The sequence below is a fragment of the Rutidosis leptorrhynchoides genome, chromosome 8, assembly GCF_046630445.1.
Source record: "Rutidosis leptorrhynchoides isolate AG116_Rl617_1_P2 chromosome 8, CSIRO_AGI_Rlap_v1, whole genome shotgun sequence".
Classification (NCBI taxonomy): domain Eukaryota; kingdom Viridiplantae; phylum Streptophyta; class Magnoliopsida; order Asterales; family Asteraceae; genus Rutidosis; species Rutidosis leptorrhynchoides.
The window spans coordinates 261095795-261120549 of record NC_092340.1 but is presented as its reverse complement, the minus strand read 5'-3'; the positions used below and the strand labels follow the sequence as shown (position 1 = coordinate 261120549).

The following is a 24755-nucleotide window of genomic DNA, read 5'->3' as shown; positions in this document are numbered from 1 at the left end:
ATAAGCTACCAATTAGTTTTATCAAACATACTGATAATATTGTGTTTAATGTGTAAGCTAATATGAGCTTATAAGAGCTTGAAGTCTATAGCTTTGAATGGTAAGGTATAAAATATAAAGCTTATGAAAATATAAATTCTTAAAAAAGATAAGTTTTTCATTGATAGCTTTTGAAAAAAAGTAGAGCTTATTAAAATATATAATTACTATAAAGTCTTCCATTGTATTATTTTACATAATATTAATATTGTTGTGATCAATATATACTTGTAACTTCCAGCTACTTTATCAAAGATATCTATATAGTAGCTCTAAAATGATGATGTCATTATTAAGCTAATTACTCTTTAATTTTCATAATGATGATGTCATAATTATATATTAATTTAATTAAAAATTAATACGAAATCTTTAATAAAGGAAATATTAATCTCTCCTAAATTGTAATTTTAATTTTCTAAAAAATTAAAAGGCATTTATTATTATTAATAATAATTATTGTTATTAAAAATACAAATACTCAACTTTGAGCGAACTTTATTATTATTATTTACTTTTAATATAATAGTTATAATTATTATTATTATATTATTAATATTTAAATTGAAATCTTTTTACAAAATTAATTACGTTACATATGTATGCGAAAATACATGTCTCTATATATTTATAAAAAACAACGACAAGTTTCTTAGTCAAATGGGTCATTAAAATAAATGACTTTAGCATTTACATTCACTTAATACCTAAAACATGTCATTAAATTGTTTCGTTTAAATAAACCCGTGATTTCACGGTCATTTTACTAGTACAAATACTGAAATATTAACTGAGCTTTCAACTTTAAAAATTACAGTACTTTTCTCCAAACCCTGTTTGAAAAAAAAAAAAAAAAAAAAAAAAAAAAAAAAAAAAAAAACCCAATTCTCACTTGTTTTGTTTTCGATACACACAAAGCTTCCCAACGGCCATCACAACAACTTCTAGCTTTGTTATAATCGCAACCTCCATTAATATATCTACTACACCTATCCTTTTACACCTATACCTATACCTATACCTATACCTATACCTATACATACATTATACATATAAGCAGTCGCAATTACAAACTTTGATAGTAAATTTCGCCCCATCGGTGAGGTAACCAATACTTAATTGATTCCTAGTATTCTTACATTCATCAATTTACTTTCATTTTAATAGATTTTTCAATTCATTTATCGTTGCATTCATATTGGCCTTGTTATGATCTTTGCGTATTATGCTACTGTTACACTGATCTAGGTTATTTAGCTCTGAGCTATATAATGCCAACGTACATATGCAAATAATATGTACGTGCGTGTACGTATTATGGTTCAAATCGAAGACCTATTTTTTTATTTCTTGTGTTAACTGCTTTTAGGTGTGTTTTATTAATACATATAAAGCTAATTTTGAAGCTGATGTGTGCTATTTTTAGTTATTAAGATGTTTATGATGAGGCATATGTTTTTGAATTGAGGACTATTGCTTGGATAGTGATCTTTGTTGTCCTGACATTTTGAAGTAATTCATTTAGTTTATTATAATCAATAAAAGTAAAGTAATTCATTTTGCTGTATAAATCAATGATTGAAATGATGCAGTTGTTACAAGTATAATAATGTTGATGATTGGTGAAATTTGTGCTAATTGTAGTGATACTTTTATGACTTGTAGGTTTGTGAGTAACTTATTGAAATGACAAGTGTAACTCCTAATATGCACGTTGCTATTGCAAGACCATCTACGGTTTCTTCATGTGAAGGTTCGAAGTCGAGCATTGCAGTTTTCAGTAGCAATGTTAAAAGGACATCATGTGCAAAGCTTAAAAGCTCGTGTTACATCGCTTCTACAAAGTTATTATCTATGAACGTAAAATCGAGTCCTTTGAGATTTGGAAAGATGATCACAAAAGCCATGTCAGATTCCAGTGACACAAAACCCCTTCCAGGGCTGCCTGTTGATCTAAGAGGTTTGTTATTTGGACCTTGTTTTTTAATTTTTTATATGATGACCTAATAATTGTAAATATGCTTAGCTATTTTAAAAATTAGTTAAAATTAATTCTAAATTGGGGAACTATGTGCAGGAAAGAGGGCTTTCATTGCTGGTATAGCTGATGATAATGGATACGGTTGGGCAATAGCCAAATCTCTTGCTGCTGCTGGTGCCGAGATTCTTGTTGGCACGTGGGTCCCAGTATGCTACTGATCCTAACCTTAATGCATATTTAGTTACTACTAGTAATTAAAGGTGGTCAGATTTGTGGATTATTTTTTAGTGTCTGTCAAAAGTCAATACAGGCTGGTTTGGGTTGACCCACTAACAACCTTTTGCCAATTTATAATTTTTTGAAGTACTAGCTAATACGACAACAGGATTACCATAAAGATTTAACTTCAATAATATCAAAATTCTTGAATAGAATGATGGAGGATGTTGTTCCTGTTATAGTTAATAATTTTATTTAATTGTTGACTCAATTGAGAAAATCGACACACACATCGATCCATTCGTTAATGAAGTGTCTAAAATGCCACATCTACTATAGTTATTCTGGCTATTCAAATTGTATACTTCGTTATTACTTATTAGTGACTTTTTAACCTATGTAGGCACTGAATATATTTGAGACTAGTCTTCGAAGGGGGAAGTTTGACGAATCACGCGTGTAAGTGTGAATTGTTTATTACAAAAAGGAATTTTATGAAGATAATACAATGATTCCTTAACTAACCCATAAGTGCAATCGTTGTTTTAGGTTGCCAGATGGGTCTTTAATGGAGATCACTAAAGTGTATCCCTTAGATGCTGTGTATGATACACCTGAAGATGTTCCCGAGGATGTAAGTACAAAGTTAAAACTTTCATAAAGAAGCTTTTGTAGTTAATGAGAAGATAGTCTAATACATCACATAACCATTATGCAGATTAAAACAAACAAACGCTATGCAGGGTCCTCAAAGTGGACTGTTAAGGTATCAACTTATGTATTAAATATTAGATTTATTATATTAGAGTTGATTCAAATTTAAACGTCCCTAAAAAAAATTTGGTATATCACATACCTGATCCCGCCGTATCTATGTTTTGTAGGAAGTAGCTGAATCTGTGAAAGAAGACTTTGGCACTATTGACATCCTTGTGCATTCATTAGCCAATGGACCTGAGGTATGCTTTGTATATAATTTTTTTTTTTTTTTTTTTTTCTATTGATGTTAGTCATAACCTATTGACTTATGTAATGCTCATTGATTAATTTATATAGTTAAATGTTTAAATTCTTCTCTGATATGCTTCAAAAGTGGATTTGATTTGGACACCACTAAAATTGATAAATACGCTACTAAAGTTGTCATATGTGTGTTGTAACGTGTGATATTGATTTTAAAAAACTACTCGACCCATTTACAAGTAGTTAGATTTGACACCTTTAATATTGCAGGTTAGCAAACCTCTATTGGAAACATCACGTTATGGGTATTTAACTGCCATCTCTGCATCAAGCTATTCTTTCATATCTTTGCTCAAGCATTTCGTCCCAATAATGAACCCAGGTCTGACCCCATCACAATATTTATCTACTTTTCGCCTTTTGAATAACTAAATTCACATCTATTTATCATCAAAGCTAAGCTTTATTATCACATATGCAGGTGGTGCTACAATTTCTCTGACTTACATTGCTTCTGAAAGAATTATACCTGGGTAATTTATTTTACTTTAATTTTTATTTTTTATTTATTTTATGGAGCGTTTCTTCAACGTCTCATTAACTGCATCAATTTCATCACCTTGCAGATATGGCGGAGGTATGAGTTCAGCCAAGGCTGCTTTGGAGAGTGACACACAAGTTAGTTTTCCTTTCGTATCATGATATATTCGACACGGTGGTATTTTATCGACACATTAGTAAGTAACTGATATTCATGCAGGTGTTGGCGTTTGAAGCTGGAAGAAAACATAGAATTAGAGTGAACACAATATCTGCAGGTACTGTAATAACTTTATGTTGGGAAATTACGGTCTCACTAATTCCCACCACCCAGCCCAACAATAATAGTAAAGAAATAAGAACAATACACAACACAAGATTTAACGTGGAAACTCCAAAACAGGAGAAAAACCACCGGCCCCCAAAGAGAGAAAATACACTATATCACAAATTGTTACAATGATATAGACGACTCTCTTAAGCCAACTACACTCTCCAAAATATTTAACTAATACAACTCTCAAACAAGGGTAAGAAAGAAAGAAATAATCAAATACTTAAAGTGTATTGATTGGTGCGATTTGAAATGAAGACTTAGCCCCTCTTATATAACCAAGTCACTCACCCCTCACATCTTCCTCCCACCAATGTGGGATACACATATCTTCTACTAGCCAAAATAAACCAACAAATCTCCACCTTTTGGATAGAAGAAGATAACCATACTTCCACATTGCGAAGATAACCGACGTAGATGCTTCCTCGACGACAACTTCAAGATCCTCATCTTCATGCCGTTGACATTATCTCTAACCCAAGAAATAAAATTTGCATCTTCATCAAACATTGTCAATACCCGACAATCATTGTCATCACAGACAATCATAACTCTTAACAGAATTATCATACTCCACCATTAAGAGTATAGCACTTAGAATATCACATTCCAAGCATTTCACCTCGGCACATGTTGTTGAACAACCAGCTGAAACTTTATGGTGCAACTTCCCTGTTTGGCTTTCCCGAAAGTCCTATCAGCTACAACATCAGTTTCCACCACACAACCTGCATAAATGCCAAACCAATGCCCATGTGTAATTGTGGAACCGCTAACAAACATCCCTTTCCATGGTGGCGCGGACACACCATGAGGATGACGTGACTTCAGAGGAATTCGCCACTCTCCGTAACAACGGAGACAATGTTAGCATCTTTGGAGCCATTTGCCGGATTAGCTCCACCGGGACAATTAACCCTTACATGTCCAGTCTTCCCGCACTTCCAGCATGTCAGATTCTTTCTAGAGTTTCTCTTCTGCCTATCCGAACACAACAGTACCGTAGCTTCTGATGACGAGACTCCGTTACCTTCCAATCTTTTCTCCTCGGATAGGAGCTTGCTAGTAACATCTTCAAACTTCAACGTTTCTTTCCCGTACATTAGAATAGGTTTCATGTGCTCATAGGACGATGATAAAGATAATATCAACCTCAAAGCTTTATCTTCATCATCCGTTTTAACTCCAATAGCCTCCAGTTCTGAAACAATACTGTTAAGAATACTTAGATGATCTGAAATCTTTAAACCCCCATCCATACGCAGAGTATGAAATTGTTCTTTAAGACACAACCGATTTGAGATGCCCTTGCCCTGGTACAACTGCTCTAGTTTAACCCAAAGCTCCTTTGTCGTTGATAACCCGTGCACATTTGCAAGCACGTTCTTTGCAAGACACAAACGAATCGCACTTGCTGCCCTCAAATCCATATCATCCCATTCTTCTTCATCGAACTTACTGCTAGAATCACTGCCAGGAACAAGGGTGGGTTTACCCTTCAAAGCCTTGTGTAAACCGGACTGAATCAACACATCCTTGACTTGAACCTGCCATAAGCCAAAATTGATCATCCCATCAAATTTCTCTACATCAAACCTTATTGGACTGAACTTCGACATCGTATCCGTATCCTATAGACAACAACTTTCTCTGATTTTGCTCACGTTTCGAATAGCCAAAAGATGTAGCAGGTAGCCAGGACCCTTTAAATCGGAAATCCACAACTAGGCCACTAACAAATCCAACTATTACTACGAATCAGAAAAAATATTGTCTAACCAGATACCCTATACGATCAATAGAACTCGTTTCTGATGTGGACGATCCACTCACGTGGCAACCACAGAGCATACTCCGACTCCTATAACCGAGACCCCCGTCAAACCTGACGCTCTGATACCAGTTGTTGGGAAATTACGGTCTCACTAATTCCCACCACCCAGCCCAACAATAATAGTAAAGAAATAAGAACAATACACAACACAAGATTTAACGTGGAAACTCCAAAACAGGAGAAAAACCACCGGCCCCCAAAGAGAGAAAATACACTATATCACAAATTGTTACAATGATATAGACGACTCTCTTAAGCCAACTACACTCTCCAAAATATTTAACTAATACAACTCTCAAACAAGGGAAAGAAAGAAAGAAATAATCAAATACTTAAAGTGTATTGATTGGTGCGATTTGGAATGAAGACTTAGCCCCCTCTTATATAACCAAGTCACTCACCCCTCACATCTTCCTCCCACCAATGTGGGATACACATATCTTCTACTAGCCAAAATAAACCAACACTTTACATACTCTTTATATCACACTTTCTGTTTTAAACTGTTATTTCATCGTCATAGAACACGAATATAAAAAGGTAGAAGGTTTTCTCTGTTCGGGCTAGCCGGCTACCCGGGAGGGTGAGTAATCCGACCCCATTCTCTGATGTACGCAGGCCAGCATAAATAAGCATAAATAATTAATCCCTGACTGTTTCCTGCCCATCCATGGCCACCACTAAATATTCGTCTTAGACAGGATTCGAACCTGAACCTGAGACCTCTTGCAAGGAACTCAGGGCCCCAACCACCACTGGGCTATCTTGTAATGGTTCATCGTCATAGAACGCAAATATAACTGAACTTAATTGTTACTGATCCTTTTGGTTATGTTGTATTAACGATGTATAATTGTGTACCAGGACCACTAAGAAGTCGTGCAGCCAAAGCGATTGGCTTTATTGATATGATGATTGACTATTCATCAGAAAATGCACCACTACAGAAAGAATTAGCTGCAGGTCAGTGTAACTTTTCTTTTGGATACATTATATTGATCTACTGTAGGTTCTGTTAAAAATCTAGTACGAACAGTATCCACAAATCATCATCTTAGGGTGCGCTTTATTACCTCTCAATTGAATGGTTCAGCGCTGAATCATTCAGATTGTGAACCATTCAGCGCTTAATCATTCAGTTTTATCAAGCGCACCCTTAATTTTGTAAAAATATGATTATTAGTGTGTGTGTGTGTGTGCATTTCATAATTCCGTATTTTTAATACAACAACAACAAAACCCAATACCACATGAGTGGTGTATGGGGGAGGTGAGATGTAGACAATCATTCCCCTATCCGAGAATAAAGACAAGTCATTTCTCCACTCAGAGTGAAAACACTCTCAAAAGTAGAGAAAGTCATCCCTCTCTCTATTCGGCGGATAGAGATTGCTTCCGAGTGGACCTCCGGCCAATTCCGTATTTTTAATCTTGAATATAAATTTATTTAATCAGAGGAAGTGGGGAATGCTGCTGCTTTTCTGGCATCACCGCTGGCTTCTGCCATCACTGGTACAGTTTTGTATGTAGACAACGGTCTGAATGCAATGGGAGTTGGAGTTGACAGCCCTGTTTTTAAGGATCTTGACATTCCAAGAGATAACCGAAATTAAGGTATTGCGCCAGCACAACATCGTCTGGTTTTTCAAATAAAACTGTAATCGCCTTGTTTGATTAGCTTAGTCTGGCTTCACATTTTTACCTTACTATATGAGAACCATTTGTGGTTGATCTCGACATTGTATGCTATAATAGTTTTTTTTTTTTTTTTTTTTTTTTTCTTTTTTTTGACAAAAACAAAATAGACACATGGCTGCTACTCATTCTCTCAGTTTAAGAGCTGCCATGCCATTGAATTGTTGTTGCATGCGGTAAGGATCACAAGCCCATATGGTATAATCACCGTTAAAATTTTGTGGTCATTGTGGGCAGTGACGGAGCTTGAGGGCCTCAAAGTGTAGCTAATGAGGATTGAACGTGAGTGCATAGAATATATATATATATATATATATATATATATATATATATATATATATATATATATATATATATATATATATATATATATATATATATATATATATATATATATATATATATAATTTAGTCCGATGGTGATATTCCGGACAAGATAGTGTCTCTCCCGGACGTGAGGATCGTAATTATAAAAAAGAAGTTTGTATCCCTTTGTGTTACGAGCGTTTCAGCTTTTAAATCAACTAAATCTGAACCCGTATGAAGGAGATATATGATTAAACCGGTGACATGTTACAAATTTGCAAGCCTTCGCCATTTTGATTATTTCTCCATAAACTCCAATTTAGTTGATTGAAATGCCTAAACCTTTGTAACTCGAAAGACTACAAGTTTCATTTTATTGGGGGGGCCCCCTTAAAAGCTGTCCCTGCTTATGGGATCCCACTCTTTTACTTATTTATTTCCCATCATCCGTAGTTGATAAATAATTAGACATATATTGAGTCGAAACACCATCAAAGTATTGAGTGACAATAAATAATTTGATAAAAACTTTGTTTTTTACCTTTAATGGCAAACCACATATAGCAAGTACCATATGGTAACGTCCATAAACTCGTTGAAATTAATTTGGATTGTTTAAAGATCAACACTCGATGCTTGAAGGTTGTACCTTTACTTAAGTGTTGGTTCTTGCATGCACACCATACTCTACAAAATATTCACAATGTAGCAAGAGCATTTTCAAAACATAGGATTACAACTTGTGTCACAAAAAAATAAACACCCACAGACGCGATGACTCTAGACTCTGGGCTACGTGCAAGACGGAAGATCACATCATAATTTAGTTGGTTCGCAAAACAGGTCAGATACGTACGTTTGATCAAAAAAAGCTCAACTATATATTAGGTTCATATCATCATCCTAAACTTATGTTGATTCAAAAATAATCAAGTTGACTATACGGGTACCTAAAGAGTGGGGAGTGATATGTACACAATCCATTTTTGTTATGTACATAACCATCATGCTTTACAATGTTGTACAGTACAGCACTGTAAATCATGATGGTAATCATGATGGTTGTATACATAACAAAAATGGGTTGTGTACATATCATCATCCAAAGTTTATTGGTATTCTCTAGTGGGGCCTCACTCATAGCCAAATTTGATTTCTTGTCATCCAAAGTTGAAAAGGTAATTATTAGTAAAGATGTACTAAATGCAGTTTAATTTAATTGAGCTTTCAGTTGAGTATTATTGCTGCAGTACGTTTACCTTTAGCCATGTAATTAAATAAAAAAGTTGTTTCCATTTTTTTTTTTATTAAGCGTCAAATTATACTTATAAGAGAGCATCAGAACGTAGTTTAATAACGGGAAAGTCATCGTGCTCTTAGTATTTTTATTTACTGATAATTTACGGTGCTTGATCCGATGAATACTGTCCGTGACTTGATTATCACTCATCGGGTAATTTATTCAAAAAACAACAAAAGATAACAATCGAAACTAGTGAAATACTTACAGAAACTGTTATAAACATTTGTTCACTACTAGTCATAATGTAGTATACATATTTGTGTTTTCAATTGAGTTATGCTTACTGTAATAAATATTTAGGAACCAAGTTCCAAACGATTAATGAAACCACCTTTTGACATATGTGGTATGCTACTTGTTAGGCAAGCACATTGAAAAATCTGATTTAGTTTTCAACCTATTTGAAAGAATGATTTGTCTTGGATTTCGTTATGGTCTTACGATCGCCAGGGCCAATCTTGATAATTTGAATGCCCTGCTCCTCTAAATTTCAAACGATAAATTTTGAACTATATACTCAACATAGATTATTTAAAAGAACATTTCGTGCGTTTCTAGAAAATGAGTTAATTAAATAGACCTCTTAAACGCAATGTTTTAACTAAACTAGTTTTAATGTGTTTAGTGAGTAAATTTTTTTTAACATGAATTCATTTGGATTTTATTTGTTTGTTTATTAAACTTAGAATATATCTTGTAACTTATCTGAATTGAAATCAATCGATTTGAAAGTTAAAATTAACTTACTAAATTATCAAAATGATTGATTCGAAAATAACTTTGGAGTATAACATACACAAGTATAGTACGTAGTAATAGTTAAAAGTGGCTTCAAAAAAATCATTAAAAAAAAAACTTATATTTTATGCAATTTTATACGGAGTATTAATAAAAATTTTGAGAAAAAATAAAAGTTATTATTCTAATATATATGTGGACAATGTTAATTTGTGGTCCGCCTACGTATAGTAACGTATTAGCATTTTTCAAATAACATGCAAAGTAATTTGTTGTACTCACGAATGTGTCATCCCATCACTTTTACTTTTCTTATAGCTTATCATCTTCTTTACTATGACATGCAACTTCCATTAACTATACTCTAAAATTAAAAATAAAAATAAAATTAAAAATAAAAATAAAATCAAAAAATTCGAAAACTAATCTTAAATATGATGCCCCTCTTTTTGTGATGCCCATTATAGTCGCACATGCTGCCTACCCAAGTCTGACCTGACAATCGCTTTTCTTCTACGGTAAAGCTTTACATTTTACAATATCACCACTCGGTTAGATTGTATGAATGAAATGATTCAAGTTAAGGTTTCCGCGTGTTTTGTTTCATTGTAGTATAATGGATGTGGTCGAGTAGCCCATTACGTATAACACGAAATATTAAAATTAAAAGTATTCATCAGTGTTATGACTAACCATTTATCATTTATCATAATGATAATATGAATATGAAATTAATGTTAATCATTTATTTAATAAATTTATATCATTTGATTTTGATTCATTTACTCTAAAGATAATTTTCTTTTAATTGATAAATATCAAATGATTAGTGATAAATGTTAACAACTTTTTTCCTTCCTCTCAAAAGCACCAACTCCCCCTTTCTATCTATATATATAGATACAAACAAAAACACACATATTAACCTGAAAGGTTGTTTTAAACTTTCCTATAAAGGTAATTCAGTCACACTCAGTTTATTACAATTAATCGATATAAGTTCCTTTTTTTTTTTTTTTTTTTTTTTTTAAAAAAAAAAGAGCGATCTTCTTTTAGCTGTGGGTCATTTTACCTTTCAACTAGATCATGCATATTTAGTTACACACTTTAATTACTTTTTCAAGGCTGTTTAATGGAAAGATAAGTTTATTTTTCAGTGATGAATATGTTTTTATGCTTAAAATGTCTATGAAATATGATAAATTAATAATCTTACATCTAATGTCTATGAACTATGATAAATTAATAATCTTACATCTCTAAATTTGACCATATACTCTATACCTTCACTATTTAAAGTCTCTTTACAACTAATTTGGCGCTTCAGTAACGTAACGAGTTGACTCAAAACGTTATTATTTTTACATAATTTGCAGGTACTTGATCAACATATTGAAATGACAATAACTACGGTTGCCACTAGTATGCCCATTGCTGTATCACGTGCACGACCGTCTGCCTATTCTTTTCATGAAGTTTCAGAATCGAACAATGTCGTTTTCAGCAGAGGATCATCGTTTGCTAAGCTTAAAAGCTCATGTAACATGTACTCTACACAATTAATATCCCAGTATGTAAAAAACGGTGTTCCGAGGTTCAGAAAGATGACCACAAAAGCCATGTCAGATTCGAGTGACAAAAATACCCTTCCGGGGCTGCCTATTGATTTGAGAGGTTTATCTTGTAAACCTTGTTTCTTTTTATTTAGTTTATGAATTATGATAAAAAAAAAAAAAAAAAAAAAAAAAAAAAAATTATGTTGCATGATAATATTTGACGATTTATGTGCGTACATATAACTAAACAAGTAAAACTGATACAAGAAAACAGTCCAATTCTTGTTCAAATATGATATTAGAATTTAATAACTTATTAAGGAATTGTCTGCAGGAAAAAGGGCATTCGTTGCAGGTATAGGTGATGATAATGGATATGGTTGGGCCATAGCCAAATCTCTTGCTGCTGCTGGTGCCGAGATTCTTGTTGGCACGTGGGTCCCAGTACGTTACAGATCCTAGTTTCAAAGTATTCAAGTTTGGAGGTGGTAAGATGGGCGGGCTGGGTTTCAAAAGAGGTTAAGGTTAAACTAGTTTTAAATACATTTTTAACCGGTTATGGGTCAAAAGAGGTTAAGGTTAAACTGTTTTCAAATACATTTGGTCCATCTTTCTTAAAATATACATTATCATCTAAATCTTTGAGTAAAATGATTCATGAGGTTGCATACGTTAATATAGAACCTTTCAATTCATTTGACCAGTTCCCTATTGTGCTAACAGTTTTAATTGGGCTCATTTTTCCTACTAGGCTACTAGAGAAGAAAAGATCCCTGATTATTTTTTTATATTTTTTTTATATTTTTTTTTTTTTTTTGTATACGAGTATTTTATAACCCACGACATTGCAAATTAATACAAATAATTAATTATTAATAATTAATTAATATTAATATTTAGTAATAAACAAAAATTAATAATTAATTTGGGAGATACAAATAACCAATTTGGAGGGAGACTAATAACTAATTAGGAGATACAAATAATGTCTGTTTGAAATTTTAATCAATGATTGAAATTAAAATCAATGGTTGAAATCAAAATCATTGATTTAAAAATAGGAGTGAAACAAATATGACATCATTAACCCAAATCAATAGTGAGATTATGATCAAAAAGTAATCATAAACGCTTGTAACTGAATAAGCTTACCTATTTACCACTATCTTATTGTATATGAATTTTTTTTTTTTTTTTCGAACGGCAACAAAATATTATTAAAAACTCTAGCAAGCAGCTGGAAAAAATTTACAAAGGCTTTAGAAGCCATGATTCCCAATTTGAAACCATGTTGCTTCTATTTTTTAGCCACTTAAAAGAATACATTTGAAAAGAATCAAATAAAATGTTACGAGTCAAAGATGCGTTGTTGAAAACAACATCATTACGGTACCGTCATATTACCCAAAGCAATGATGTAATAATAACCATAAGTTTCGTCATGTTATCGTGATCCGATCTCCATGCATCAAACCAATCCAAAATACTTGACCAAGATGAGAATTATGGTAAATCACAATCTAACCACTTGCGCGTTAGTCTCCACATATCTGATGCAATCGAACAACGAAAAAAGACATGATTCAAGTCTTCCAAGTCTTGATCATAATTTGGACATAAAAGAGATTTTAAAACCATTCCTGTTAATAAGTTAGTTAGATTGTTAATAAGTTAGTTAGATTAAATTCCTGTTAATAACTAACCACTCACATTTGTAGATATTAAACATATTTGAGACTAGTCTTCGCCAGGGGAGGTTTGATAAATCGCGTGTGTAAGTGTGTTCATTCCACCGTTTTTTTTTTTTTTCCATTTGATGCTAAGATGATATGATATATATGATACAGTACAAACAATTACAATTTGTTATTTTTTAGGTTGCCAGATGGATCTTTAATGAATATTACTAAAGTTTATCCCCTAGATGCAGTTTTTGATACTCCTGAAGATGTTCCTGAAGATGTAAGTTTTAAACCATCATTATATTGTTACTGAAGTTTATAAAAAGTATGGAGTCTCAAATGTCCCTTAGTTATTATTATTATTTTTCGGCGCCTTATCATACTAAAATTGTGCAGGTAAAATCCAGCAAGCGCTATATGGGGTCCACAAAGTGGACCATTAAGGTAGTTCATTAATCATAAATGTTAATGTGACACTGTATGATCACATGAGATGTACAGTAATAACTTTGAAATATAGTCCAACTTAGCATATAATATAATATATTCAATATAAATATATATATGTATTGCAGGAAGTAGCAGACTCAGTGAAAGACGATTTTGGTAGCATTGATATTCTGGTACATTCGTTAGCCAACGGACCTGAGGTATGCTTAGGATGTTATTTCCGTGGTAATTTCGACTCATTTACTATTGGATAAGTCAACTCAGGTTATGTTTGATATCTAAGTGGTCAACTTCGGAACGGGTCAAAACTCAAAAGCCACCCACAATGTATTTTAACTCTTTTTGTAATATATTTTGGTTTAGGAAAAAAGTGTTATGAGTCACCGGTTGCAAAGTTGCCCAGTTTGACATATTACCCAACCCGATTGTTATTAGTGATAGTTAATACAATACTTATAATAGCCGATCCCCATATGTCGGTCACTACAGTGTTTTCAGCTGACGTCATGCTTACATCAGCATGGCGTCAGCAATTTTGTCCTTTTATATTTATTTATTTATTTTTTTGAGGAAAAACCATGTTTTTTTGACCAAATTTTGGGCCCAATGAAGTGGGCCAAATGCCCTTTTCCTAGTTATGTATATATTATGCTAATCGGGCAAAGTTTGCAGGTTATCAAGCAACTTTTAGAAACATCAAGGTATGGGTATCTTGGTGCCATCTCTTCATCAAGCTATTCATTCGTATCTTTGCTCAAACATTTTCTCCCTATAATGAACCCAGGTATAATTTTCTCTTAATTTGTAACCAGGTATAATTTGTACCCGCCCTTGTCGCCTAGTGGTACGCCCAACACCTTGTGTTGGATGTGAAAGGTCTCAAGTTCGAGTCTCCTCCCTTAAAACATTCAAGGGTATATACCCGATTTATGGAGTGACCCGCGGGGAGTTTTACCGACCCGTATATTCTAGAATTTCGGCCCGCTCCGCCTGCCCTCGGGATGGTTCAAGGATCGGGTCCCTGTAATGCGGTTCGGGTTTCCGCTGGAAAGCGCGTGTGTGCGTGAAAAATGATCCGACGGGTAGGTTATTCCCCGTTAGTGATTCCAAATACTTGTCTTTCAAAAAAAAAAAAAAAAAAAAAAGAAAGAAATCTCTTAAGTATCATTTATGGAATGGGTTTGGTCACTTGTGTATAAACCAATAAAGGCAATGTTGGTATAGGCCAAAATGGGTTGCATTTTACTTGCCCATAACACCTCTTGTCTAAAATATGTATTATATTTAGCGTGTCTTATATATATAATCACAAAACTTATACTACATAAACTAATAAAAAAAATGTACTATATCCGATCTCTTAGAGTTAATAAAAGAATAAAAAAGAAACTCTAGTTGACCTATTGATAATTATATGATTTGAAATTTCCACTTCTAAACTTGTAAAGTGAACTTTTTAGTCATCAAACTTGAGTTTGATTATTATGGTGCAGGAAGTGCAACTATTTCTCTGAGCTACATGGCTTCTGAAAGGATCATACCTGGGTAAATTATTATATTTCCGTTGTCTATTTTCATTTGGGGATTGTTTTTCATCCGATAATGTTAGTCAATTCTTAAAACTACCTTATTGTTAAACATATCATAATCAAAAGGCATCATGTAATTCACAATAAAAAAGTTAAGGCATAAAACTTACTTGAGTTGAGAGATGACACCATAAGCACATGTGATTGTTATGTTTGTTGTGTTGTTCGTATGGAGTGTGCATAGGAACATATTTATAGGAGCGGTCTATCAGTAGTCTTTCCATTAAAACTAGTTAAAAGCACTTCATTATCAATGATTGAATATCAAGTCTCATAACATAACATATTGTATTGTTTAATTAGGACTCATCTCAAAAGTCTCATAACTCAAAACTATTATAGGCTTATATAAAATCAATAACAAATATATCTTAATTCCTAAATAGGTTAGGATTAACATATGCGATAAATAACATAATTTATATAACATTTTTTAATGATGCAGATATGGTGGAGGTATGAGTGCAGCCAAAGCTGCTTTGGAGTGTGACACTAGAGTTCGTTCCTTTATCCTTAATTCTTTCTATATGTGTAATGAGTAAAATCCCACGTCGGCCAACATTAATATGTGGGTGGTGGTTTATAAGCCATGGTGTTCCTTCCTCCTTTAAGCTAGCTTTTGGTCTTAATGTTAGTCCGGTTCACCTCCGGTTTGTCCCGGGGTGAGTTTCGAATCTTCTCTGGTTCGTCCAAGGAAGAGCACGAGAATATGATGGTATTTTTGTTGGCTATTAATAATAAAATTTAAGATTATTTAATGCTTAATTAACTCACAGGTGTTGGCATTTGAAGCTGGTAGAATAAAGGGAATTAGAGTAAACACAATATCTGCAGGTACCACAATTACTTTGAGGTTCTATTTTATATATACACATTACTATTTTGGTCATCACAAGGAAAACATATAACACAAATTCCATGTTTCAAATTTCCTTGAGGTTATATCGTAGTTAATGTATCGAAATAATGAATCAGGACCACTAAGAAGTCGTGCTGCCAAAGCGATTGGAACTGGTACTATTGATATGATGATCAATTATTCATTACAAAATGCTCCCATACAGAAAGAACTCTTTGCAGGTCAGTGTGCCAAGGCTCAGACTCTAAACATTATCAGTATGATAAGTCACAACATTAAAGTAATTATAGGTTTATGACTAAATGTACTTCGGCAACTTTCGACCCATTTGACCAGATAGAACTACAATATAAAATCCTAATCATGTCACTATAAGTACATGGTTCTGATTTCTGAATTGCTAATTGCTTAACAAGGTTTATCTTAGTCATCATATTTTATATCTATGTGAATGTGAAAGAGCGTATGATTTAATTGATAATTTGTATGAAGATACTGAAAATCGATTCATATGAACAGAGGAGATAGGAAATGCTGCTGCTTTCCTGGCATCACCACTAGCTTCAGCCATCACTGGGACCACCTTGTACGTAGACAACGGTTTGAATGCAATGGGCATGGCAGTTGACAGCCCAACTATAAGTGAACATCCCATGATACAGAAAAAGCTTACGCAATAAGCACAACATTGTTCCTATTATTATCTATACAAAACCCGAGTTTCATTGCTTGTATCTTAGGCTGGGTATTCATTTTCACATTACAATGAGAAAAGTTTGCATTTTGTCCGACATTCTATTATGTATGAGTATTAGAAATTAGAATTCAACTTTTCTCAAAATTGGTGCAACCCAATTTCTTTGCCAACATTGTTATGGTTATTAGTCAACTTGCTTGCTCAACCTCGCAATTGAATTTATACCTTATCGAGAACCGTGTGAGAGCCCATACGGTATAGCAAGAATGAGGGCTACTAAAGTGTGCTTTCTAAGGGGTTGTTTGTTTTTCAATCCGCATATCTTATCTTATTATGACATGCTTACGCAAACGTTTTTAATGCAGACTATTTGTTTTTCTGAAAACATAAGATAGAATAATGTTCTATTACTCAGCATACTTATAAACATGCTTCTAAGTGCTACAGACAGAATTAAATTATTTTGCAGACATAAAAACAATCTTCCCTATCCAACATGCAAACCTTTAGACCACATCTTCTCTACAGACATGATATGCAGATCTTCAGACAAAAACATCTTTAAAAACAAACACCACCCAAGTATTCCGAGTTAAACAGTTCAAATCAAAGTATATGGACATTTCTTACTTCTAAACCAACAGTGTGGATATATGCAAGTATGTAGCTACAAGTTAGCAAAAGGCTTATCCTTTGTTCTGTTACTTGTTTATATACGAGGCCATTCAGATTTTAAGCCAATAACTCAACCACTCTTACTACTACTACTACTAGTAGTGTCTGTGGATATCTAAATGACATCAAAATTCCATTATTCTTTTCTTTCACAACCATCTCAAATAATGCAACTACATAAGCATGCATGCATGACCATGCATATGTAAATTACCTACGTAAATAGATTATGTTCTTTAGGTAAAGAATTACTTCAACATTGATGCGTCGTTTCTTGCATGAACATCTCTAGTGATATCGTGCATCGCATTCTCTATTTCATAACATATCCAGTATGTTGCACCGCCATCTTAGGATTACAACTTATAAAAAAAAAAAGCCGTATCTTAATACTCAGAAAAAAAGTTGGTACAATCCAAACAGCACAAATTTCTCACTAAATGTTTTGTTTCGAGACAAGTGAAAAAGTAGTACCTCACTTCTTCCCACCACCGGAGACATTAAATTTGAAAAATATTATATCTCCATCTTGTACCACATAAGTCTTCCCTTCCTGCTTGTACTTGCCAGCAGCCTGAAAAACATAATACCCCAACATGTTCGTTCATGCACTTTCTTTTGACAAGTACATCAGAATAAACAAGTACATGTGACAATTTCGACCCATTTTAGTATATGGTCGTATTCGGGTGATATTTTATCGTTAACAGGCCAAATTGGTTTGTTTATCTCAAGATTTATCAAGTATAGTTGAAACTAATTATAAACCACCACTAGAGCGAGTAAACATAGCATTTTACTGGCATAAGAATATGCAACTTCTTGTCCACTCTTATAGATGCTTCTTATTGCAAGTTATATATGCGTATTTTTTCAAAACGTATAAAGTGAAAATTGAAAATACAAATATATAAATAACTTTTCCATGGTAATGCACAACATAAATAAAAAAATATCATGAACGAAGAATACCTTTACAGCAGATTCACTTCCATGCTCTTTAAGATCCTCAAACTTCATTACCTACATAATATCCACAGAATTTTCAGGTCTTCAAAATTGAAACCAAAAACATCAGATGAATCTGAGATCGTCCAAGCGTTTTAAGCTCTCATTTATCAGTTATCGATTACTAGATGTAGATTTCATGTGCTTAAATACCAATAAAATTATTTTTCAACTCTTTTGTTGTGTGACACCTCTATAAAAATGCAGAAAATACAATACTGAAGTATAACAATCATTACAACCCTTGCTTCATTAATCGACAAAGAAAACGACATAGATAAAGAATCAAAATCGTTAACTAGGCATTTTGTCAAACTAATAAGGTTGAGTGCCTTTAAAGCATATACTACAAATACTAACCTCAGCACAGATAAATCCTCTTTCAAAATCAGTATGAATTGCTCCTGCAGCTTGAGGAGCCTTGCTTAGCCTTCTAATTTGCCAGCATTTCACCTGCATAAATACCAAGGCACAACAACTTAAATATACATGTGAATTAATTATACACAGGAGAAATGTAAAGACCAAGCTGACTAATTTTATGTGCATGTCAAAATAATAAGCTTTGAAAGCTGAAAAAGGTGTTACCTCATCAGGGCCAGCAGTGAAGAAGTATATAAGGTTAATAGCAGCAAAACCAGTCTTTATGATCTTAGGAAGAGCACTGTGGCACATTAAAACATATATCAGATATTGAAATACGCAACAATAAATAAGTGGGTATAGTGATTGAATTGAATAATTAGTAAAACGCATAAGTGGTAAAATTTTCAATAAATTATGATCTGACATAACCTTTGAATCTTGTTCTCCTCACAGTACTTTTGCGCTTCATCTGCCGCCAGATCAGCAAGATTTCTTTCCAGGGCACAGCTAAAAGGGATAATTGGCTCACCTCCATGCTCTTGTACCCTACAAAAATAATTTAAGTTCAGTATTTTAAGATAAATGTTTTAAAAAAAAAACAATGATGTAAGCACTGGAAAGAACTATGAAATGTTTGTATCATCGACACATTCGGCAATTTCAATCAAAGATGACATATATTAATATATAAAGTGGCATAATGGCATGTGAAATTCTCCTTGATGAATGGAAAGTGTAAATATTTTACATAAAGAAAAAAAAAAGTACAGCAAGCCTTACAATTTGTTATGATAACTGAAATATATTAATCCCTTTCTCAACCAATAAATTACTCTTACTTAAGTTTCTAACGTATAACACATAGAGTAAAGATGGTCATATTACGTATAACTCTCTGTTTCTGAACCTTCTTCAAGTCCTACAGATGGCAACTAAAATCTTAGAAGGATTAAATATGTTTGTTGTTTACTGGCAATACATAGAAAGTTTAATGTAACTGCACTTTGTCATATAGAAAATAATGTGAAAACTCATTTCATTCCTATAAGCAAATTAAACCTGATAATGGAATGTATTAATGATCCATTCCATTTCCTTTTCCTTTCCTTCATTAATACATCCCAGCCAACTAAACAGACCTAAAAAAAAGTACCAAGTAAATCAAGCATACCAAGCATGAATCTTGGGAAGAAACTTGTTCTTTTTTCTCGAATAATCTTTCTCATTCATATTGACCTGCACAAGGATTTAACACCTGTTCAGAACCAAAAAAAAAAAAAACTAGCCAATTTGAATTTGAATAAAAAATTACAGGAGAAAAGAGGAAAACAGAAAACTTTTGATACTCATTGTTGGTAATCGAAACACTCATGGATAAAGGCATTTAAGGATCAAAAATGAATATTTGAATATAAGAATATAAATGCCCAAAACATATGATTTTACCAGATAAACAACAGGTTTAGCAGTGAGCAGCTGAAAACCATTCAAGATTTCTATTTCAGCAGCTTTCCAGTCTCCTAACCGGACATCTTTTTCACTCTCAAGCCAGGTCTTGACCTGCAGAAAACCAATCAGACTCATTCATATATCTGAGTATCTGACCTTGAGATTGTACAAATAAATTAAAACAAAGAGTTTAAGTAATTTCATCAAAAATGTGACACGATATTAAGAATTGTTTAAAAAATCAGTACAGCAGACCTATGAACCGCAAAAGAAACAACTAGCATTAATTTTATTGAACATTATATAATACCTTCAAACACACTTCATGCTCAACTTTTAACTGCTTGTCATTGCTCCTTTTCATACTTTTTTCAAGATCTTCAATCGTTCGTCTCATGAACTCAATATCCTTCATGATACATAAAGTACTATTATAAGCATCTAAGTAAAAAAAATCATTCAGACATATTTCACAAATCGAGTATCAGATATAACTAAAACAGAAGGAACTCAATGATAAACAGAAATCTTTGTGCTAAATAAGTGAAAGAAAGATCAAAGGTTCCCCTCAAGTGTGATAAGCCAGTATCTTATAGTATATTCTCAAAAAGTGCTTCATTATTCTTAAGGATTTGGGAACGCACCTTCAGACGTAATTCTGCAGTTATGACTTCTAAATCTCTTACAGGATCCACAGAGTCATCAACATGTATAATATCAGGGTCATCAAATGCACCTATTATATCATATGAATATAAACAACAATAAGCATTCTCGCACTTCACATGCAACTGATTAAAAACACAGAACAAAATTACAAAACAGTACGGAATATGTATAAATTTTTGTCTTACGAAGATTTACCACAAAGGCACAAAGAAAATACATAAGATCTAAATAAATAAATAATTATTGGGGTTACAAAAACAAAAACCTTACGTAAGACATGAAATATCCCATCAACTGCACGAATGTGAGATAAGAAATTGTTTCCGAGCCCTTGTCCTTCATGAGCCCCTTTAACCAACCCAGCAATGTCATGTATCTCTAGAAATGCAGAAACCTATCAAACAAATCAACGGACTTAATACAAAATCTAAAGGCGCATCATCAAGTAACAACTCTTTCTGTATTCAAAAAAACAATTATCGAAGATTGTGAAAACACTTACTTACACATACAGTCATAGCTATATATAAAAAAGCAGGAGCTGGAGAAGTGAATATATTACCTCACTCTTTGGCTTAAATAATTGACAAAGCCATTCAAACCGCTCATCAGGAATATTGACACGAGCCTCGTTAGGTTCAATCGTACAAAACGGAAAGTTCTCAGCAGGTATTGACAGCTTAGTAAGAGTGTTGAAGAGAGTTGATTTCCCTACATTTGGTAATCCGACCTAAACCGAACATAAACAACATCATCAACTTCAATCCAAACTCCTTAAACAATCAACCATCAAAACTTAACTCTGTATCCATCGTATGATTAATTCAACACCTAAATTCATTACATGTCTATATCTATCTGTATATGTGTATATATGCATGTATATAACAGATCCTAATAAAGTAGTCTAGTTAGAGGCAAATTAACTAGAATTATCACACTAATGACAAACAAATCGAATTAGTTCAAAGTAAATTAGGTTAGCGAAGTGTATGAAATGAAATAATGATCGATGTTCGTGATTGATTCAACACCTAAGTTCATTACATGTATCTATCTGTATATGTAATGCATGTATATAACATATCCTAACAAAGTAGTCTAGTTTGAGGCGAATTAACTAGAATTATGACACCAATGACAAACAAATCGAATTAGTTCAAAGTAAATTAGGTCAGAAAAGTGTATGAAATGAAATAATGATTGATGTTCATGATTGATTCAACACCTAAATTCATTACATGTCTATATCTATATATATGTGTATATGCATGTATATAACAGATCCTAATGAAGTAGTTTAGTTTGAGGCAAATTAACTAGAATTATCACACTAATGACAAACAAATCGAATTAGTTCAAAGTAAATTAGGTCAGCGAAGTGTATGAAATGAAATAATGATTGATGTTCGAGATTGATTCAACACCTAAATTCATTACATGTCTATATCTATATATGTGTATATGCACGTATATAAACAGATCCTAATAAAGTAGTCTAGTTTGAGGCAAATTAACTAGAATTATCAAACTAATGACAAACAAATCGAATTAGTTCAAAGTAAATTAGGTCAGCGAAGTGTATGAAATGAAATAATGATTGGTGTTTATGATTGATTCAACACCTAAATTCATTACATGTCTATATCTATATATGTGTATATGCACGTATATAAACAGATCCTGATAAAGCAGTCTAGTTTGAGGCGAATTAACTAGAATTATGACACTAATGACAAATAAATCGAATTAGTTGAAAGTAAATTAGGTCAGCAAAGTGTATGAAATAAAATAATGATTGATATTCATGATTGATTGATATATAGATACAGAAAAGTTGTAAGTAAGAAACTAACGATTCCGATTTTAAGATGAGATGAAAAACGGCCGAGGATGGGCCTCTCAACAGGTGCATCCTTCGATTTCGCAGCTTTCGGAGGCATTTCTTCTTCTTCCTCCTTCTACTTTTTGCTCGAACAGCAGCAGAGTAAAGGGAGCTAAAGAACGAGACTGCGTTCAAGGCTTATATATTAGGGTTCAAGCCACTTACTCATTTTTTACTAGTAGTATTTTTTAAACTGAAAAAAGAAAAGGAAAAAAAAAAAAAAAAAAAACTACTTGATTCCACAAAAAAGAGTGTCTTTTTTATACAAGTTATAACTAAAAATTCCGAAATCGATCATAGATCAATTACCTTTTTCTGGAACATCTCGAATACATTCCTAATTATGAGCTTCATGTTACTCCTATAAAGAAACATGTCATGTGTATTAACTTAACATGAATGTAGCATGCCTCTTTACTAACTGTGGACTTTTTCTCTATACAGAAAACGTGCCACTTTATTTCAAAACCAATTTCCGATCAAATCTACTTTCCGATCAAATTCAACATTTCCCAATCACATGTAACATTCCAAAACTACATTCCTACGCCACCCACAATCACCTTGAACCACCACCCTCCGCCTCAGTTTCTTTTTCCGTTCACCTACACATTATACTCCTTTTATTCCTTCATTACTTCCTCTTCAACAACCTTCACAATACACACAACCACCAGTTTCTTCTTTTACTGCATTTAAATACTGTCTATTTGTAGCAGCTTTGCGTATCCCTCTTACCACCGACATCTCGTCGGTGGTTCGGATTTTTGCTTTCTGTATAAATAGGGTACGTCGACTTCTCGTCCCTTTTCCAGAAACGATTTTGATATATTCGTCTTCTCCAACAACATTTTCAGTTTCCAGGCAGCGAATCTGTGTGATTTTTGCACAGATTCTGGGAGCTCGTCTTGTTTTGGGGTGTGCAGTAGGATTTTTATGTTTGTTTGACCTGGGTGAGACTAGATCTGTCGTTCCTCCATCGTTGATGCCTGCTTCTTCTTTTTTGTGGTCGTAGGCGACGAGTTGTGCAGAACTCTACAACCCTTATGGGCGGTTTTCGGGTTTTAATGAGGGTTAGGGTTCGATTTGGCTAGTTGTGGATTGTGCGTGTGCTTTGTGCTGAAACCCGATGGATTTCGGTGGTCTGGCCGCTGCTAGCGGCCTTCGGTGGTTGTTAGCAGATGCTGACAGTTCTTGGTGGTTGCGGGTGCTGGTAAATAGAGGTTAGCGGTTGTTGCTAATAGTGGTTGGAAGCTGCTGGCGGTCGACGGCTGGTGGTGATGGTTGATAGCGGAAGCTAATTGATGTTGGCGGACTGCTTAAATCTACGACTGTTTGAATCTGGGGGTTTGTAAATGTGCTTAGAAAACTTGGTGAAGATGATTAATTCCTATATGGTTTTATTCAGCATTTTATACTGTTCAGTTGTGGTTTATTCGGATCTTTCATTCCATTTTCTCGTCGTCGGGTCTTTTCTGGGCTTGATATTGTTGCCGGCGTTGTTGACTTTTTTGACTTCGGTAAATACGCCTTGAGTTAGGTGTTCTGGGGTTGCCTAGTGATTGGTTTGGATTGGCAGTTTTTGAGGAGTGAAGATGCGAGGTTGGATACGGAGTCGGGTTTATGTGTATTTTGTAGGCTTAGGTTTGGTGGTTTTTGTTTGTTTGATATATCTATTGTAATTCCTATTGTGCTTGCTGTATATTCGATGTAGTCTTTCGTATTGTTTAGAATGAAAGAGTAAGTGTCACTGAGTTTTGGTCGTCTGTGACTAACTACTCTCACAAGAGATTGTTATGATCTACTCAATGTTGTTACACCGGAACCTCGGTTCTATTATATATATATATATATATATATATATATATATATATATACACACACACACACGTATTAATATTTTTGCCAAAAAAAG

General features: G+C 33.5%; 3 protein-coding genes across 4 annotated transcripts; 2 read left to right on the top strand and 1 right to left on the bottom strand.

Annotated features, from left to right (window-relative positions):
* The first annotated feature begins 1720 nt into the window (after nt 1–1720).
* On the top strand, nt 1721–7622 carry LOC139862146 (enoyl-[acyl-carrier-protein] reductase [NADH], chloroplastic-like). Its single transcript, XM_071850707.1, has 12 exons — nt 1721–1999; nt 2117–2226; nt 2643–2698; nt 2789–2873; nt 2958–3005; nt 3124–3198; nt 3473–3584; nt 3684–3735; nt 3829–3880; nt 3963–4020; nt 6778–6876; nt 7369–7622. The coding sequence occupies exons 1-12, from the start codon at nt 1726–1728 to the stop codon at nt 7524–7526; spliced, it is 1179 nt and encodes a 392-aa protein (XP_071706808.1). The 5' UTR covers nt 1721–1725; the 3' UTR covers nt 7527–7622.
* Nucleotides 7623–10897: 3275 nt separating this feature from the next.
* On the top strand, nt 10898–16892 carry LOC139862221 (enoyl-[acyl-carrier-protein] reductase [NADH] 2, chloroplastic-like). Its single transcript, XM_071850791.1, has 13 exons — nt 10898–10912; nt 11332–11629; nt 11846–11955; nt 13230–13285; nt 13389–13473; nt 13590–13637; nt 13769–13843; nt 14316–14427; nt 15137–15188; nt 15678–15729; nt 16009–16066; nt 16208–16312; nt 16611–16892. Exons 2-13 carry the CDS (start codon nt 11353–11355, stop codon nt 16769–16771), a joined length of 1191 nt encoding a protein of 396 aa, XP_071706892.1. The 5' UTR covers nt 10898–10912; nt 11332–11352; the 3' UTR covers nt 16772–16892.
* A 618-nt stretch (nt 16893–17510) lies between these two features.
* LOC139862059 (obg-like ATPase 1) lies at nt 17511–22962 on the bottom strand. 2 transcript variants are annotated; one of them, XM_071850610.1, is made up of 13 exons: nt 22812–22962; nt 21518–21685; nt 21226–21349; nt 20931–21022; nt 20597–20695; nt 20284–20397; nt 20009–20073; nt 19267–19383; nt 19060–19135; nt 18832–18924; nt 18436–18486; nt 17938–18037; nt 17511–17825 (listed from the first exon to the last, which is right to left on the bottom strand). In XM_071850610.1, exons 1-12 carry the CDS (start codon nt 22896–22898, stop codon nt 17939–17941), a joined length of 1185 nt encoding a protein of 394 aa, XP_071706711.1. In that variant the 5' UTR covers nt 22899–22962; the 3' UTR covers nt 17511–17825; nt 17938. The 2 variants fall into 2 exon arrangements, with proteins under 2 accessions (XP_071706711.1, XP_071706710.1); XM_071850609.1 differs by lacking the exon at nt 17511–17825 and having other exon boundaries at nt 17837–18037.
* Between the last annotated feature and the right edge of the window lie 1793 nt (nt 22963–24755).